This window comes from Nelumbo lutea, chromosome 2, assembly GCF_056320005.1.
Source record: "Nelumbo lutea isolate HS-2025 chromosome 2, American lotus-T2T, whole genome shotgun sequence".
Classification (NCBI taxonomy): domain Eukaryota; kingdom Viridiplantae; phylum Streptophyta; class Magnoliopsida; order Proteales; family Nelumbonaceae; genus Nelumbo; species Nelumbo lutea.
In genome coordinates, this window is record NC_142685.1 from 100,234,709 (window position 1) to 100,252,572 (window position 17,864).

Here is a 17,864-nt window from a genome sequence, read left to right on the forward strand (position 1 = left end):
AAACCAAAAACAGCCTTAAATTCCAACTAATTTTATCACCAAAAATACTCCTATTTGGCTATATAGACGACCTACGGTTGTCAAGTTCGATAAAGTCTGGGCCAGTGCCCTGTGCCAGGGGTTCTGCTGACTTCTGCATCCAAACCCTCCGATGGTGTCTGTGTTCCCCACCCCAACCAACACCCCTTCTCCATCATTCTCATGCATCACTGTTGTGGCTAGATTTTGTTTTGCTTGGAAGTTGCAACAGGTCCTTTTGATTGCTAAACATTTATTCACCATTTATCAATGTTTTTGAACCGTCGTTGATCCGGACGGTTGGACCGTTTGGCTCAGAAACTGTTCAAGCAATCGGTTTCTGTTTCACCCGACTTGTTATTGGGTTAAAAGTCGTTGACCTTGTCAGAAAACTGCTCATTATTGGGTTAAAAATCGTTGACCTTGTCAGAAAACTGCTGACCCGGGTGATCGAACCATCGATTCGTTTGACCCGAACAATGGTTCATGGTTTGAGAAATTTCCGAGAGGAAGAAACTGAGTCTGAGACATGAAATCAGATCTGATATCCAGAGAGACAGAAAAGAATAAGTTGCAGTTTTCTCAGATCCAGATCTGAGAAAAAAACAAAAAATCAATCTCAGATCTGAAATCTGTCATCTGCTCTGTTACTGCCATCACCATCTCGTCGTCACTGTTACCATTTCCGGTGAGCATCGAATCTATTCTCCTCTTTTTTCTTTTTCCCTCCTTCCCTCTTTCTTTCCTTCCTTTTTTCTTCTTTTCATTTTTTTTCGTTTCTCTTTTTTTTTTCCTTCTCTTCTTTCTCTGCCGACAAAAGGCTCTCTTCTCCACTGTTCTCATATACTATTGTTATTTTGCCCTAATGCAAACTTCCCGAACCATTTGACCCAAACGGTTGAACCGTTGACCCGGGAACTGGTAGTAGTTAGAATGATTCTGTTTCCCGGTCAGTTTTTAAAACCTTGTTTATAAAATAACTGAAGAAGTAAGAACAGGTTCATGATTTGAATACGCATTAGTTCCTTTTTTTTTTTTGTTTTTCAGATATCATGACAATGGTGTAGGTAAATTGTAGGTTATCGTGTTCGGGTTATTTAACATCTTCTCAAATTTAGTGGAGTGCATTTGGACAATCACAGGCACGCATGTGCCAAGTCATGTTGGGCTGGGTTGGCGCGTACGTTCAGGGCCCTTGTCTTACTTTTATTTATTTTCTTTTTTCTTTTAAAGCCTTAACATTTTAACCAAGTGTATTTTCCTAAAATCTCGTGTTACCGCTCCACTCTCCTACCAATGTTAGTGGGAGATGTTGCTGTTTTTAAGTGCACCGAAAGTTATCTGAGTTTGGTTTTTGCTCTCTCCTACTAATAGTTTTTTCCCTCTCTTAAACATATTGAGCATACATAATAATCTGGTTCGCTGCTTTGGGCTACGAGTTCATATAACACCAAGATTAAGAGTTGTTATAACCTGGAGGCCAATCGTCGGAATCCTTCTGCATCAAAGGAAATATTTTGAGAGGCGATGAAATCGGTTTCATGGAAAACAGACACTTGCAACAATTCAACTATACTGATATTTTTCTTCATATAACACCAAGATTAAGAGTTGTTATAACCTGGAGGCCAATCGTCGGAATCCTTCTGCATCAAAGGAAATATTTTCAGAGGCGATGAAATCGGTTTTATGGAAAAGAGACACTCGCTACAATTCAACTATACTGATATTTTTCATCAGTTCTTTATCAGATTACTACTTTAATTTTCTACAATACGGATTTGTTAGATTTATGGTTTCGTTGCTGTTACAATCATATTATTTCATATTTTTCCAATACTTCATTGTCATGCAATTTTCCTTGTTGGATCAGCAACATAACGCTCACCGCATCGTTTTGCTATTTGTAAGACTAACAGTCCCTACAAAGCAGTTTTACAAAGAACATCTAAGCGCTAGGTGGGGTAAACTCAGAAATACCTGACCTGACAATTTAAATGAATAAATCCAGAGGCTGTCCACAACCCATCATTGAGACTGTCCATTTCCCTTTTTCCCTCGAAAATATGTTTCATTGAATAATGGTGCAAAAGCACTCAAACAGTTGTTTAGGCATTTCAATGGTGCCGGAAAAGTATGATATCGGAAGAACTTGGACGAATCAGAGCCACCACCCCCTGTTGAATTTTGATGAAATAGTAATACCAGCTAGTTTTATGATGCAAGTTGATTGGTAATAAGTTTCATAAGGTATCATGCTTTTCCGGCATATTGCTAATTGTCATATTAAACTTAGTTGTCATCCCAGAAATTAAAATGTACAGTATACACAAAATCCCACAATGATTACCTAAAAAATAAACCAGAAAAGCAATTTGAATTTGGGGGTTGTGATGGGGGTTGAACAAAACATTCCCCCAACTGAAAATGCACTAGCTAAACCAAAAGTTGATTTTTCTCAAGCAAAAACTCATGTTTCTTTTTCTACAATGGCTTCCAATTTACGCAACCAACTCACATATTGACCCTGTTCCTTCTTATGCAGGTGGGAGAGAAGGAAGGTTGTCAAATCTTCCCCAATTCCCCTTGAGATCAGATAGTTCTTTAATGATTCCCGTAAGTTGGGGTCCAAAGAGCTGCATGGATACGTATAATGCAGAATTAGAATGCTTTGTCATTACAATCTAGAGAAAAATCTTACGCATAATACAACTTGAATCAAAACTTTGGTCAAATTTATATCTACATGACGGACATGAGGGAGCAACAGTCTTTACCAATAAAAAAGGGAACAACAGTATCAGCATTCCTTAAAAGACTGAAGTTGGGAGGTTGTTCGAACTCTATGTAGATCTAAAATTGCAGAAAATGATATATTGGCATTTTATGATTTCAAGAGTATTTTCAGACCTATATCATATGTAAAATCAGAAAGTTTCACTGGATTAAGCAGTGATTAATTGTTCAACCAATTATTAGAAAAAGGAAAAAACAACCTATAAGGCTCAATGGTTCAACAACCCAATCTGATCCATGTTTGACAGCTGTTTCCAAACAAAGATAAATAAATAGCTTCGAAATGCAGAATTCTCCTACCATAGAAAACAGGTTTTTGATTTTCAACTAAAGTGAGAAGGAAGAAAGAAAAGACTTAGATCCTTTGCTTCACATCTTGGAAAGAGTATTTTTGGATCCCTCTTATCTAGATAGACAAATTTGGACCTTTTCTTCATTTGACCTGTATATCTGTGCTGCTTTCTTTAGGCCCTTAACTTACCCCATTGAAAGTGTTGGGCAACCTTTTCTAGTTAAGGGGGTTTGGAGCAAACCCATTCCTCCCAGGGTTGGATGTTATCGCTAGGAAGCTTTTATAAAAAGAATCAACACCTTTGTATTTTCCTCAGTTGGTATTTTCTGTGTAAATCTAATGGTGAGACTTGTTATCACTTATTAATCTCTTGTCCATTTGTAAGTTTTATTTGGTATTGGTTTCTCCCCCTGTTTGGGTGCAAGTGGGCTTCTCCACCGAATGCACAAAGCCTGTTCACCTCTACATTTTCTACTTGGTTAAAGAGGAGAATAATTCTATGGAAGAGCACAAGAGTTGTTCATTGGACAGTTTGGGAAGAGAGAAATTCGAGGATTTTTGCAGAAAAGGAAAGAAGCTATGCTGAAATCATTGATGTCATCATAACCAGATGAAGGGAATCATTGTCCTACAGGCATTGGAGGAGTATTCAAGAATGAAGAGGGCAAAATACTAGCTTTCTTTTCAGGTCCAATTGATATAGGTGATTCACTGAGAGATGAGGACTTGGCAGTTTTGCAAGGAGTGCAAAGAGCAAAGGAGTTGAACAATAGAAAGTTGATTGTTGGAGGTGACTCAAAGCTGGTCGTAGGTTGGTTGCAAAAGAAGGAAACTGGATTTGGCGCTACCTTAATGAAAGGAAGAAGTTTAAGTGGTTGACACAAAATATGGAAATAAAACTGCAATGGGTTACTTGATTAAAAAAACTGCCATGGGTTAAGAGGAATACTAATTCTTTTGCTGCTGCACTAGCAAAGCAATGGATGGGAAAAGATCAAATGTTTGGGATTTATCGTAATCCTTTTATATTGTCATGGAGATAGTTAAGAGAGCTTATCTCTCCCCTGTTCTACTTGTTCTTTGTTTTTAATATTTATAAAATGTTGCAGTGGACACTTGGACACTTAACAAAGAAACACCGAATTGGTTCTTATCCTCCTACTGGTGTTTTTTTATGTAAGTTGCATGGTGAGACTGCTTTCCTTAATCTCTTGTCCTTTTGTTGCTGTATTTGGGAGTGGTTCTTTTCTCTTTTTGGTTTTAAGTGGAATCCTTCAGCAAGCTTGGAAAGATTGTTTAACCCTTCTGTGTTGAGTTGCAAATCTAAGAGAGGCATGATTTTATGGAGGTGCACTTGGGCAGCAGTGATTTGGACAGTATGGGAAGAAAGAAATTCAAGAACTTTTGAGGATAAGGAGAGGAGCAAGGAGGTATTGTTAGAAATCATAATACTAAAAGTAACTTTTTGGGTGAAGAGTCTGAAGTAGTTTTCCGACTTTACGAAGGGGAACCTAACAGTTGGCATACATTTTATTTTGCAAGTTTGACTAAAACCTAATGTGATTATGTCATGTACAAATTATTGAATTTTAGGCAATCTACTTGTTAGGTTTTATTGGTAAACACACACGTGAATGCTTGCCCTTCGTAAATGTTTCACTCAAGGATTGAAATATCGATACGATACGGCCAATACAGGGCATACTGTATCGGTATCGTTAGTGTTCAGCACAGGATACACTACCATTGGAGATGTATCTTGCCAGTCGTGCGTATCGGGCCGATGCAGGTGTGTATCAGTCCGTATCACACTGTATCGGCCGATACATATCAATATGGACCAATATAGAACGATACACTACTCGCGATACGCGAATGTGCATACTCTTCTAAAAAAAGAAAGTTTGAAGGATTCGAACTCGCATCAATTGCTAGGAAGAGCTTAACATCCGCGCCTATAGGCCACTACGCCACTCCATCTTTTGTGTTTATAAGTAAATGAATATAACTTTTATTTCTTTATTACTTAAATGCAATTCAAATAAATAATACATATTACAGTTAACTCCAACTAAAAATAAAAAAATAATATTTAAATCAGTATTTTATAAAATAATAGAAATAAATAATATATCAAATCCACATTTATACCAAAATATTATTTGGATCTCAAAAAATTTATAAAATTACAACATTAATAAGGGAATAATTATTTTAATACTTAAAATTTATAAATTTGAACATATATATATAATTTACATTACATAAAATCATATTTATTATTTAGAAAATAAAGAAATTGTTTACAAAATATTCAAGAATATAATCTTAAATTGAACCTATCAAATCTACTAATTTACATTTGTACCAAAAAAAGAGTTTTAATTAGAAAATTATAGGAATAAAAATATAATAATAGAATAATCATTTAAAAGTAAAAAATTATGAATTTTCATATGATATGTATCTTAGAAATTTTAATAGATTTGATATATTTTAAGTTGAGATTATACATTTTATAAATTATTAAAGGATATTTTAATTTACATAAAGAATTTAATATTTGATTGACCCCTTTGTTAATGTAAAAAAGTAAAATAGTAAAACTGAAAATAATTGATATAATAATTACAATATAATAGGAAAATATGTTTTGCATTTTGGACTCTTGATTTATAAATTATCAATAAAATTATATGATATCTATGCATCATATTATATTAATTGTAATATATTTTTTTTCATATACACCATTAAAATATACATTTTCTATGTATTTATACATTATTTATGATTATTTGACCTTAAATTTAATATTATTAATGTATTATGAAATTTTTATGTGTTACCCTAGCATATCCATATTTTTTCATCCATATCCATGCGTTTCCAAAGCGTCTCCATATCCAAGTCCGATACGATACCCAATACCGATACTTTAATCCTTGGTTTCACTCTATGTTCAGAGGATGTGATCAGATTTCAAGGCTTAAGGTGCAAGGCAATCTACTTGTTAGGTGATCATCAGACATATAGATGCACTAGAATCACCAACTATTACCCAATAATGGATCCGCATACCCTTCTTTGATCCTTAACCCTTTTTTCTTTGAAAAAAAAAAGCAAGGTAATTTTATTCATCAAGTATTAATTACACAACAAAAGCCTGCTGGGTATAACCAACACAGGAAACACCCAAGCAACTAGACAACCATCAAATATTCCATAGATATACGTCTTTCAATAACCAACCCATGGATTGGACATGAAACTCCTTGGAGACTAAAACCCAAGACACAATTTTACCCACAGATAGACTGAATGGCTCGTCCTCAGTTATGCTTTTATTAAAGAAAAGCCTTCTACTTCTCTTGGACCACAAGGTCCAAAAAATAGCAGATGGAACCAACTTCCAGATCCGTGTGCTCTTCCCACTCAAGCCTTGAAGAGGCAACAGGCAAGGGAAGCAGCACCTCACCAAAAGCTCTAGGCATCACTCAATTCAGACTAGATGCCCTTGGAAAATGCAGCCATAGGCCCTAAGCCACCTGGCAGTGGACAAACAAATAATCTGCACTCTCCAATAATAGTCCACACAGCCACACAAACTATTTTGAATCTGCAGGCCAGACTATCCCTGGTTAGACACCTACCACTTACAGCAGACCACAATAGGACCTACATATTAACTTGCATGGGAACATGGTGTCCCTTGGGGTTCTTAGGCTTGTCTAATCTAATAGGATCTAACAGCAAACAACCAAGTGCTCTCCCATTTTCCATCTTAATTCATTATTCTTCCCAGGCCTTGCATTTTGAACTCTCAACAGTTGCTATAGTACTAGTACACCCTGCATTTCCCAGTCCTGAAAATTTCTTTGGGAGAGACTTTTAGTGGTCGAAGCAAAGGAGAGAGTAGAGGACTGGCGTTCAGTGGGTGAGACTATTAGTTCTGTGTGGAAACTGAATGGTTTGCTAATGTTAACCCCTTTTGATGAAAGCAGAGCGGTGCTAGATATTCTAGAAGAGGAAGTGGACATTGTAGCATACTCCTTATAGACGAAGGAAGGTCAGATTTTAAATTCAAGATGGTGCCCAAGCTCAAACTTGAAGGTTCTGAATTTTTTCATGTGTTACAGTAAGAAGTCGGGGCTTGCCTTCTCGCTTGTGGCAGCGATCAACTTTTGAATCCATTTGCTTCTGCCTGTGGAGGCACCATTGGAGATTTTTTCTGTCGGTGATTTGTTTTCAGGGGGGTGAGATTGAAAGGAGTGAAACCAGAATCAATTCCGAGGAAGATTGATGTGTTTTCTGATGGTTTAATCCATCGTGTCTGGCTTGCAACTTACTGTGAAGCAGTTTTGTGGAAAGGATGCAGATTGGAACATGAACAGTTTGAAGAAGAGGACCTACGTGGCATGAATGCATTGGTTGGTTCAAATTGCTTCAGGAGTTCTTGAAAAATTGGGTTGGAAAGCTTGGAGATAAATGCGCTTCAAATTCCTATTAACAGCTCGAGTTTGAAATTGGGAGATGGGATTTTGGGAATTGGGGCAGGCCCTTTAAGCAGGTGGAGACAATTGGACGAGTGCTTAAGAATGGTTCGCATTGCTAAACCGGTGAAATAAATGGTGGGGACTGGGGACATTGTAGTGGGGCGAGCTGGTTCAAGGGTGCTTAGTCCTAACTTTCAATTGACCAGGTCAGACCAGAGGGCACGTGGACACTTAAATTGCCACATGAGTTTCAACAAAAAGGCCATAGTTGGTTCAAGTGATCTGTCATCATCACAAATTGAGTGCTCTGAAATCAGTAAGGCTTGTAAAAACTCCACTGTACAGTGGCAGTCTTCCCCAAACTTTAAGTTGGTAAACCCTGAGAGTGCTTGCCCAGTGGATGATCCAAGAAGCCATGTTGATGATGTTGGTGTCTTAGTAAAAAGGCTTGGAGTCTTGGACATCTTGAAGTTCAGAATAGCTGGATAAGTAAAAAATCTAGGAAAGTCAATGGCCTCTTTTGAAGATCATGATAAAGGAAAGAGGATTAGATTCTAAGAAACAACACAAAAAGAAAACCATTAGATTTGGTAAAAGGAAGGAAAAAGTTGGGAATTTGGGCAATCACAAGACTCAATAGATGTGAGAATTTGAAGTGCCCTTTAGTTTGTGGGGATGTTTGATTGTCAAAGGATGAAGGATCTCTAGGGAAAAGAAGGAAATGAGGAGTTTGGCTCCAGATCTCACATTGGAAAAACTTTTACAAGTACGTGCAGAGGTGAACACAACTATGGTTGAAGTTGGTGAGCTTGTAAAGGACTTTTCAGGAATGACTGGTGTGGACGCTTGTATTGGGAAGACATATCGCCGCCGGAAGCAGCAGTAAAGAGAGCAAGATTTGCTGATTCTCATCTTATCTAATTCTAGCTAGATACAGCTCTTATCTTATCTGTTCAGTATTGTTTTCAGTAGTATGGATTAGTAGGGAGTCTTATCTTATCTTATCAGTTCAGTAGTATGGATTAGTAGGGAGTCTTATCTTATCTTATCAGTTCAGTAGGATAGATTAGTAGAGAGTCTTCCTAATTAGCAAGGAGTCTTCCTAAAAGTATGACTCTTATCTCTTGTAATCTCCTATTTAAGGAGCTGAGAATATTGAATAAAAATCATCAAAAATTTCAGTCAAGAAAGAGAGCAGAGGAGAGTTAGGTGATCTCTTGGACAAATCACCATTAAGGCGCCAAGATAGGTTCATCAAGAAAAGGGAGGAACAAGGGAAAATAAGAGGTTTTTCCCGTGGACCGACTTGTGACGAGATCCTATTCCCGGGCTCATAACAATTTGGTATCAGAGCCAAACGTCATGGGCGATCTGGAGCAGTTGACGTCCAGGGTCCACGAACTGGAGCACAGGCTCGTGGAGAACAGCACAGAGGTACGCAAAATCAAGGACGATGTCCGAGAGTTATGGCGCTTGATGGAGTTGTACTTCTCTAACAAGGACAGGAATCCAGAAGGGCTGCAACCACAATCGGCCACCGACCAAACATGGCAGAATCGTCCGACGATCAGTTGGTCGTTGCCCTAGCGCAGGCTAGCAACACCCAGAATGTCCTGATTAAGCAGGAATCCGGTGTCGTCGAGGATGCCATCGACGAGAGTTCAAAGAAGAATAAGAGCAACTACTCCAAGGTCGTTATCGCTGACCTCAACATCGAACCTCTCGAAAGCGACGGCGATGACTGTGCCTCCATCACTCCTCCTGATTCCACCAGGAGCATTAAGGAAGAAAATTGTGGGGAGAAAAGTACCTCAGTATGTAAAGACGTTGTGGTTGATGCCACAGAAGGAGAAGCTAAACGGTTAAATAAACTGGGGAAGTGTCGTTCAAGAATTAACAAGGGCGGATTTTCTCTTGAATGTGGACCTGATACGGATGCTGATCAACACTGTCAAGGGGCTTTAGCATCCCGTGAGGAAAAAGTCAGCAGCCTTAAAACTGGTTTGGTTCATGTTGCAAGGAAGATGCCTAAAAATGCCCATGCACATTTTATACTTGGCCTAATGTATCAGAGGTTGGGTTAACCATAGAAGGCAGTGCCAGCATATGAAAAGGCAGTAGAAATATTACTTCGGAGTGAGGAAGCGATTGACAGGCCTGAGTAACTTTCTTTGGTTCAAATTCATCATGCACAGCGCCTCCTGCTAGGAAGTACAATTGATCATTGTGCAGATAAAGAACTCACGCATGAAGAACTTGGAGAAATTATTTCTAAGTTGAAGGAGTCAGTGCAGCCAAATATTAGACAAGCATTTGTCTGGAATACACTTGGTTTATTACTTATTAGAACCGGCCGTCTACAGAGTGCTATATCGGTTTTATCCTCTTTGTTGTCTATTGCTATTGACCACTTGGACTCCCTTGCAAATCTTGGGATTGCATATCTTCAAAGTGGTAGCTTGGAGCTATCAATGAAATGTTTTCAAGATTTGATTCTAAAAGATCAAAACCATCCTGCGGCCCTAATCAATTATCCATCTCTTCTTTTGTGTAAATATGGTTCAGTTGTTGCAAGTGTTGGGGCAAGTGCTGGTGAAGGAGCTTGTATGCCTCATGTTGCGGCTGCAAATGTTGCAAAAGAGTGTTTGTTAGCTGCAGTCAGATCAGATCCTAGGGCTGCACATATCTGGGTGAATCTTGCTAATGCATACTATTTGGTCGGTGATCATAGAAGTGCTGGAAAGTGCCTGAAGAAGGCAGCAAACTGGAGCCTGATTGCATGTCAACTCGATATGTTGTTGCACTTCATGGACTGCGAATGAAATGGCTTCAATACTCAGAGAAGGGGACTCTGCAACAATTGAGCTTCGGATAGCATGGGCAGGACTTGCCATGGTTCATAAGGCTCAGCATGAAATTGTAGCAACGTTTGAAACTGGACATAATGATCTGACGAAAGTGGAAGAGTGAGCTCTGTGCACACTAAAGCAAGCAATAGAAGAGGATCCAGATGATGCAGTTCAGTGGCACCAGCTTGGCCTTCACAATCTTTGTACTCTACAGTTCAAGACATCTCAGAAGTACCTTAAGGCTGCAGTTGCCCATGACAAAGAATGCAGCTACGCATGGTTAAATCTTGGTATCTCACCGCAGTTGTCTGAGGATGAACCCTCTTCATTGGAACCCGATCCAGGAGGGCAATATCATTCCACCTATCCGGGATTCTTTTGACTGTGTTTCAAGACACCCATCCTGAATTCGAACTTGAGGACAAGCTCTTAGTCCAGGAGGGGAGTAATGATGTGACGCTTGTATTGGGAAGACATATTGTCGCCGGCAGCAGCAGTAAAGGGAGCAAGATTTGTTGATTCTCATCTTATCTAATTCTAGCTAGATACAATTCTTATCTTATCTATTCAGTATTGTTTTCAGTAGTATGGATTAGTAGGGAGTCTTATCTTATCTTATCAATTCAGTAGTATGGATTAGTAGGGAGTCTTATCTTATCTTATCAGTTCAATAGGATTGATTAGTAGGGAGTCTTCCTAATTAGCAAGGAGTCTTCCTAGAAGTAGGACTCTTATCTCTTGTAATCTCCTATTTAAGGAGCTGAGAATATTGAATAAAAATCATCGAAAATTTCAGTCAAGAAAGAGAGCAGAGGAGAGTTAGGTGATCTCTTGGACAAATATCACCATTAAGGCGCCAAGATAGGTTCATCAAGAAAAGGGAGGAACAAGGGAAAACAGGAAGTTTTCCCCGTGGACCAACCTGTGACGAGATCCTATTCCCGGGCTCATAACAATGACATGTGCATTGGAGCCTGAGACCTCCTCTATGGAAGTTGCATAGAATGACTTTGTGGAGAAGGAAGATGTAGAGAGGTTGGACTGAATGGGCCTTAGTTTTTCTTTTATTTAAGTAGCTTTATTTCTGCTTGTAGTGGGCCTTCTTTCAATACTCACACACAACATCTCTCTTCCCAGTATTGACCTTCGGATTCATCCTGACATTAGCATAGTGATCAATTTGAGGCTCTACAAGCTGGACCTGTCTCCTGCTCTCCTCACTACTCATCATAGCATAGGCTTGAGACAAGGTCACCTCATCATTTGCTAAAAGCCTAAAACATTTTGTCTCACAATATCATACTCTGGATTGAGTCTGGGGAGGAACTCAAAAACCCAATTTCTCTCCACTAACTTTCTATGCGCCTTAGCATCTTTTGTGCACCCCCATACAATAGTCTCCAAATCAATTTCTTGCCAAAGAGATCTCAACATGAAGAAGTAGACGGCTAAGGGCTTCTCCTCTGCCTTAGATTATTCACATCATTCTTCAGCTTGTAGGCCTGAGCAACATTCAACTTTTGGGAATAGGTCTTTGTAGCATTATCCCATACTTCCTTTACAGTCTCCATCCGCAGGTAGTGTTGGCTAATATGTGGTTGCATGGAATTTACTAACCAGTCCACTACTGTGTAATTCTCCTGCATCCACCTCTCATAGGTAAGGTCATCCTCCGTAGGTTTCTTCTTTCTCTTGGTGATGTACCCCCATTTCCCTCTATTACACACATGAATCTTTATAGACTAAGACCAGGCCAAATGTTGGCTCCATCTAGCTTTACGGTGGTTACTACCCCTAATTGAGTCTCCACAGACTCTTTGGTCTTTTTCTTTGAAGCAAGTCACAAGAGTTGATTCATTCCAGGTATGCTTCCTAGTAAAAACAACCAATACTAGGTGGAATAGGTTTGCTCCACACCTCTTTAACAAGAAAAGGTAGACCCCCACTAGCTACCAGTTGAGTTAGGGTGTTGATTGATGGTTGTTTTTAGGACCGTTTTTCTTTTTTCTTTTTCCTTATGAGGTTGCATTTATTTTTGGTGTGGGTCGTGCATCTTGTTTGGGGTTTTGGATGGTTTGCATAGACAAGGGTCTACTAGTGCTCTTTTTTCTTTCAGTTTGTGGGTGTTGTCTGTGGGCGATTTCTTATCACTGTTGTTAGTATTCCTTTTTTCTTCTTCTCTGTTAATAACTTTTCATTTTACTTGTTACCTAAAAATAGGAGACCAACCACAATGCCACCCAGAATTTGATAATAGCCTACCTCAGATGCATCCCTATTCTCAACTGGCTGACAAAGTTAAGGGAACAACTTAGCTAGAGGCCTATCATTGCTCCATTTATCCAACCAAAATCTCAACCAGCGAGCAAGGCTCATTTTAGGGTAGGCACCTCGCCCAAGTCCTAGGCGCAGCCCATTCAAAAGGCGCACGCATGGTGTGTCTTTTGAAAATTTGCCGCTTTTTCCTTTTTTTTTTGAGTCTGGCAGCTGGTAGGACCAAAATAAATCCCCGACGGAATTGCCACCTAGCCCAATCTCTCTACTAGTTTGGCGGTTGGTAGCCCAAAATTTGTCGCCTTAGCCGAGGCGTTCACTCGCTCACCGAAGCTTCGAGAACCCCCTATTTGGTAATGTTGTCCATTCATTCATCCTAATAAAATATCTTCTTAAAAGAAATTAAAACTATAAAATCATTATTTTTTGTGTGAAAACTAAGAATTTAAGACCTTAACATGGACTTGTTTGGGCTTGCCTCGAGGGGCGTGGCACAAAGGCGGCTCACAGAATTAGGAATGTAATATGTCACATTAGCTACTTGATGCAATTGAGAAAAAAAGAGATTGTGGGTTTTATATGCTTGAAAATGGTTTATATGTTTGATTTCATTTTTAAATTCTCATTTGAATATGCTTTACATATTATGTTTATGTATTTTAATTTTAGATAATAGGTATTTTAAAACATTTATTTTAAAACTTAAGTTTATTTTTTTTATATTATGTTTTATAATTTTTTTTGAATTTTTTTATTTTTTAGCTTTTTTTTAAATTGTGTGCCTTGCCTCAAAAAGGCATGTGCCTCACCTTGCGCCTTTCGCTTTTAAAACACTGATCTCAACCACCCCCCCCCCCCAACTTGTAAGAGCCATAAAATTTCATAACCCCCTTCCAAACAAAGCAACCATTGGAAGAGAGGGAGTCTTCTGAAGTCCAACTCCTCTAGAGACACCAAATTTGGCAGCAAACAACCGCCTCTACCACATTCTCTCTATCCATCCAAAACATCTTGATCTGCTTCCCAAGCAGAGCTATATTGACATCTTTGATCTTTTGGATTCTCAGGCCTCCTTCCTTAGGAGGAAGGCAGAACTGATTCATTTTTTCAGAGAAGATAACTATATCATTAAAAAGTGAAATAGTACATGAGAAGATGTACATCAGGAAGCAGCTCTAAACAAAACAACAAGCATTACATAGGTAAAGTTGCTTTTAATAGCAGAAATAAGAAACCTCCGGAGTACAAGAACATTCCATCTATATAGGTGAAAGGAAGGGCCAGAATATAAAGAAAACATCAAACAATCATAAAGACTATTGATCAAAAAACAACCAAGACTGGTCCAAGAAGCAGATGAAACAAAACCTTAGATAACGTATCTGCCAGGTAGTTGACTACATCGAGACCCAAATGAACTAGATCTTTATCCTATTTTCCAAATATTTTACCCCCTTCTTTTTTGTTCTTCTCTTATTTCCTTAATACTAACAAAAAAACTAAAATAAATAAATAACTCCACTTCATTAACCCAGCTTCTTCAATCTTTGCTTCTTTAAGGGAAACTGTCTGAGAAAGCAATTACGAGTATCCCTGGTCATATTAATTACAATCATGTTTTACTTACATATTTACCGAAATCTAATTGAAAGTTAAGAAGAAGCATCCCAAGATGAAATTCATGCAATAGAAGCCACCACCATTTAGAAGTTTGGAACCATTTTAATTCCTCCTTAGAGGTCCATTATGTTGTGGTTTTTCATTCTTTTTTTGCTCCAAGGGGCCAAGAATTGCATGTTCCCAGAAGAAGCTCCTAAAGGAACTCATGTAAAACATATAAATTTCAGAATGAAACAAAAGTTCAGTAAACAATTTCATCTTAATACTTCTTCTCCAATAGATGCAAGAAAAGGAACCGATAACCAAAATCTGACCTGAATAAGGGGCCTCTGTAGTCCGAATCTCTAAAGCAATTCGAAGATGGATGGTAATAGGCATTGTATATGGAAAACTCAGATCCATCATCACCTTTCCTTGAAATACGACAATCAAACTGCAGAACAGAGTTCAGTCCCTGCTTTTTCACGCAAACTTTCATCAAAGCTTGCCTTGGCAGCAAACCCTCTCCTTCAAGAGCATTAGGACCCAGCAAAGCTGAAATGGCGATCTCTTCTCCCCAATCATATCTCCTCCTCAGAACCACGTCTTGGGACTGAGGTGCGTCCCAGTCCAATACGAAATCCCCCAAAGAACCGGCCTGACGCCTCTGCCGAAGATATCAAGGTTACCACATACAAAAGAGCAAAACAACTTAAATGTGTTCTTAAGAGATCATTGTTATGGTCGCTACGGTAACTTTAACTAGCTATGAACAGCTAGGGTTTTACAGACGGGATTCTTAATTTTTACGTCTGTGGATTCATGGAGCTTGAATCACCTGAAACGTGCTCGAAGATTGCTCGTATTTGAGCTCCGATTGCAAGACTTGAAGCAACTCTGCGTCTCGAACAGCTCTGTAATTCCGGCGCACGAAATTGATCAACTTCGTCATCTTTAAAGGTCAAGTGGCGTGCGTTTAGAGACGGTGAAACTACCGTTCTTGAGCCTGTTAAGAACTTGGATTTTAGACGCAGTTCAGCAGTTTCAAGTTTCAAGGTGACGGATTCGGGTGAATTCGTGATCGTCTTCATTCGGACCAGGCCGGACTGGACGGTTGAACCGGTGAACCAAGTGACCTGGTTACCTTTCTGGGTCCCGGTTAATTGACGGTATATGATCCAAGGCTGTAATTGGCGAGACCAGATCTGCGCCTCGCATCGACCTCGTATATCTCCCATACTTGTATATTATTATTTATGGGAGATATTCCCAATGCACGGTGGGTAGACCTGTTCATGGGCTGAGTAGTCCGATGGCCCGGCCCGGCCCGCACCCTGGTCGGGCTTGGTCATGTAATTAGGCCCGCAAGCCTGACCTCGGGCCTAACACAATAAGTCCAACTGTGTTACGAGCCGGGCTCGGGATTTGTCAAAAAAATCCAGCTTAAGTCCGGCCTGGCCCGACTCATCATTATATATTTTATAAAATACATAATATGTATTTTATATATTATATAAAATATATAAATAATATAATATTTATTGAAATATATATATTTATAATTTAATATATACATTTTTTTATTTTTTTCTTTATAATTTCTCTCACTCTCTCTCTCTCTATTTAGTCGCTTCAGCAATAGTAACAACATGGGATAAATTTCGGGCTCGGGCCCAGGTCTAGGCTTCGGGCTTTTTATGAGGGTCGGGCTCGGGCTTGGGCCTTAGAAAAATCTGTTAATACAGAGTGAAAGCCCGGCCCGAGCCCGACCCATGAATAGGTCTAACAATGGGGTGTGCCTGTGAGATCGTAGTGAGGCGCACTATGTGAGGAGCAAATCTCACGCATTCTTTATTTTAAGGACTTATCTCCCTTTTTTAATTAAAATGCTTCTATGAACAATGAATTTTTAATTACAAAAAATGAGACAAATCCTTAAAACTGAGACCAGTTGGTAATTTGATTTTCTCTCCTATTCAAGTCTGACAAAACTAAGTCCAAATGAGGACCATGGTTGATTGTGTAGGTGTCATACAAAGTTATATAAAGGGAAAATTCGCATTTTGGGCCTAGTGTTACTTTGGTCCTCTAAACTTTAAAATGCGACAATTCAGCACCCAAACTTTTAAAATGTGTCAATCTAATATATGACGTTAACCAACCGTTAAGTGGCAAACAAAAATACACAAATGTCCTTCGGATGTCATCTAATTTTCTTCTTGAATCATTACTGCAAAAAGGATCAAATGTAATGGCAGAGCATGCAGCTTGATCAAGGACCCTTTGGTTGACCCACCTAAAGTATGTTCTTGTTGTCTCCATTGCACCATCGAGCCTCTGATGCTTGTGGAATGGAAGAATCACTATTGCCACTTTTTTTCTTTCTATACTGGTGTAGATGTCTTCATGTATGTTGGACAATGCTGAGATAGCTGTCATTGGTCGCACAAAGACATGATTCAATTGTTGGAAAGTTTCAAATGCAACCCGGGTTTGGGGTTGTTCACTGTTGCTTTGGTTCAATCTTAATTCATGAGGAAGAAGATGATGAACAATGTTTTGAAGGGTAATTTTAACATTTTCAAAAATTTTAAATTACATGTCATCATGTGATACACATAACTAATGATTGGTCAACGATAGATACTGGATTGAGTTTTGAAAGTTCAAGTATTGAATTGTTGCATTTTAAAGTTTAGGGACTAACATTACATTACACCCAAAGTACATGGTACTAATCGGGAATTTTCCTTATAGAAAATGGCATATTAAACTAAGTTTGTGTTTATTTACAATGTAAACCTTATCGATGTAAAACTCCATCAATGGAGTTTCACACCGAATCATTTGAAAATTTCTAAATTATTGAAAAAGTGAATACCGAAAAAGGTGATTATTGATGTAATACTACATCGATAGTCGATGTAAAACATCATTTACATTGGTTTATGATATAAACATCATCTCCATCCAAAGGCGGACAAAACCAAACTGGAAGTGACATTTTACATTGATGACATTTTACACTCCATCCAAATGTAGACAAAATTGAATCGGTAGTGACAATGACATTTTGCACCACAAATAAACCCAACCTAATGTGTATTGGATTATCGTGCAGATGAATAGTTCAAGATTCCTTACTTTAGTAGATGGCTTGATTTGCCCACATGAGAAAGTAGCTGAAATTATTGACCCCAAACAATCAATTTATTTTTTTTATAAGTAACAACCAAAGTTTTCCCTGCCCATACTATTCCAGTTTTTTTTTTCCTTTTCACAACGGGTAGCAAATTCCCAAACCCATAACCTACTCTGGTGCAGGCAGGATTCTATCCCAAGTCTCCATTACAACAAGCAGGTCTTACCAACTAGGCCAAGTTTGTTTTTTTGGCATTTGTTTTTCTTCACGGGGTTATACAACAAGGTAGTCCATCCCCTAAACCCATAACACTCCCAAACCCTAGTGCATGTAAGATTTATCCCCACCTTATCAACCAACTGTTGGCACCTTGAAAAGGTTGAAAGAAGGTGGTGATG

General features: G+C 38.7%; 1 protein-coding gene and 1 pseudogene across 1 annotated transcript; one reads left to right on the plus strand and one right to left on the minus strand.

Moving 5' to 3' along the window:
* Nucleotides 1-2,277: 2,277 nt before the first annotated feature.
* On the minus strand, nt 2,278-15,401 carry LOC148872311 (Mitochondrial glycoprotein family protein). Its single transcript, XM_088969046.1, has 3 exons — nt 15,163-15,401; nt 14,660-14,991; nt 2,278-2,654 (listed from the first exon to the last, which is right to left on the minus strand). The coding sequence occupies exons 1-3, from the start codon at nt 15,274-15,276 to the stop codon at nt 2,489-2,491; spliced, it is 612 nt and encodes a 203-aa protein (XP_088825172.1). The 5' UTR covers nt 15,277-15,401; the 3' UTR covers nt 2,278-2,488.
* LOC148872312 (uncharacterized) lies at nt 9,150-10,833 on the plus strand (annotated as a pseudogene).
* Nucleotides 15,402-17,864: the final 2,463 nt, after the last annotated feature.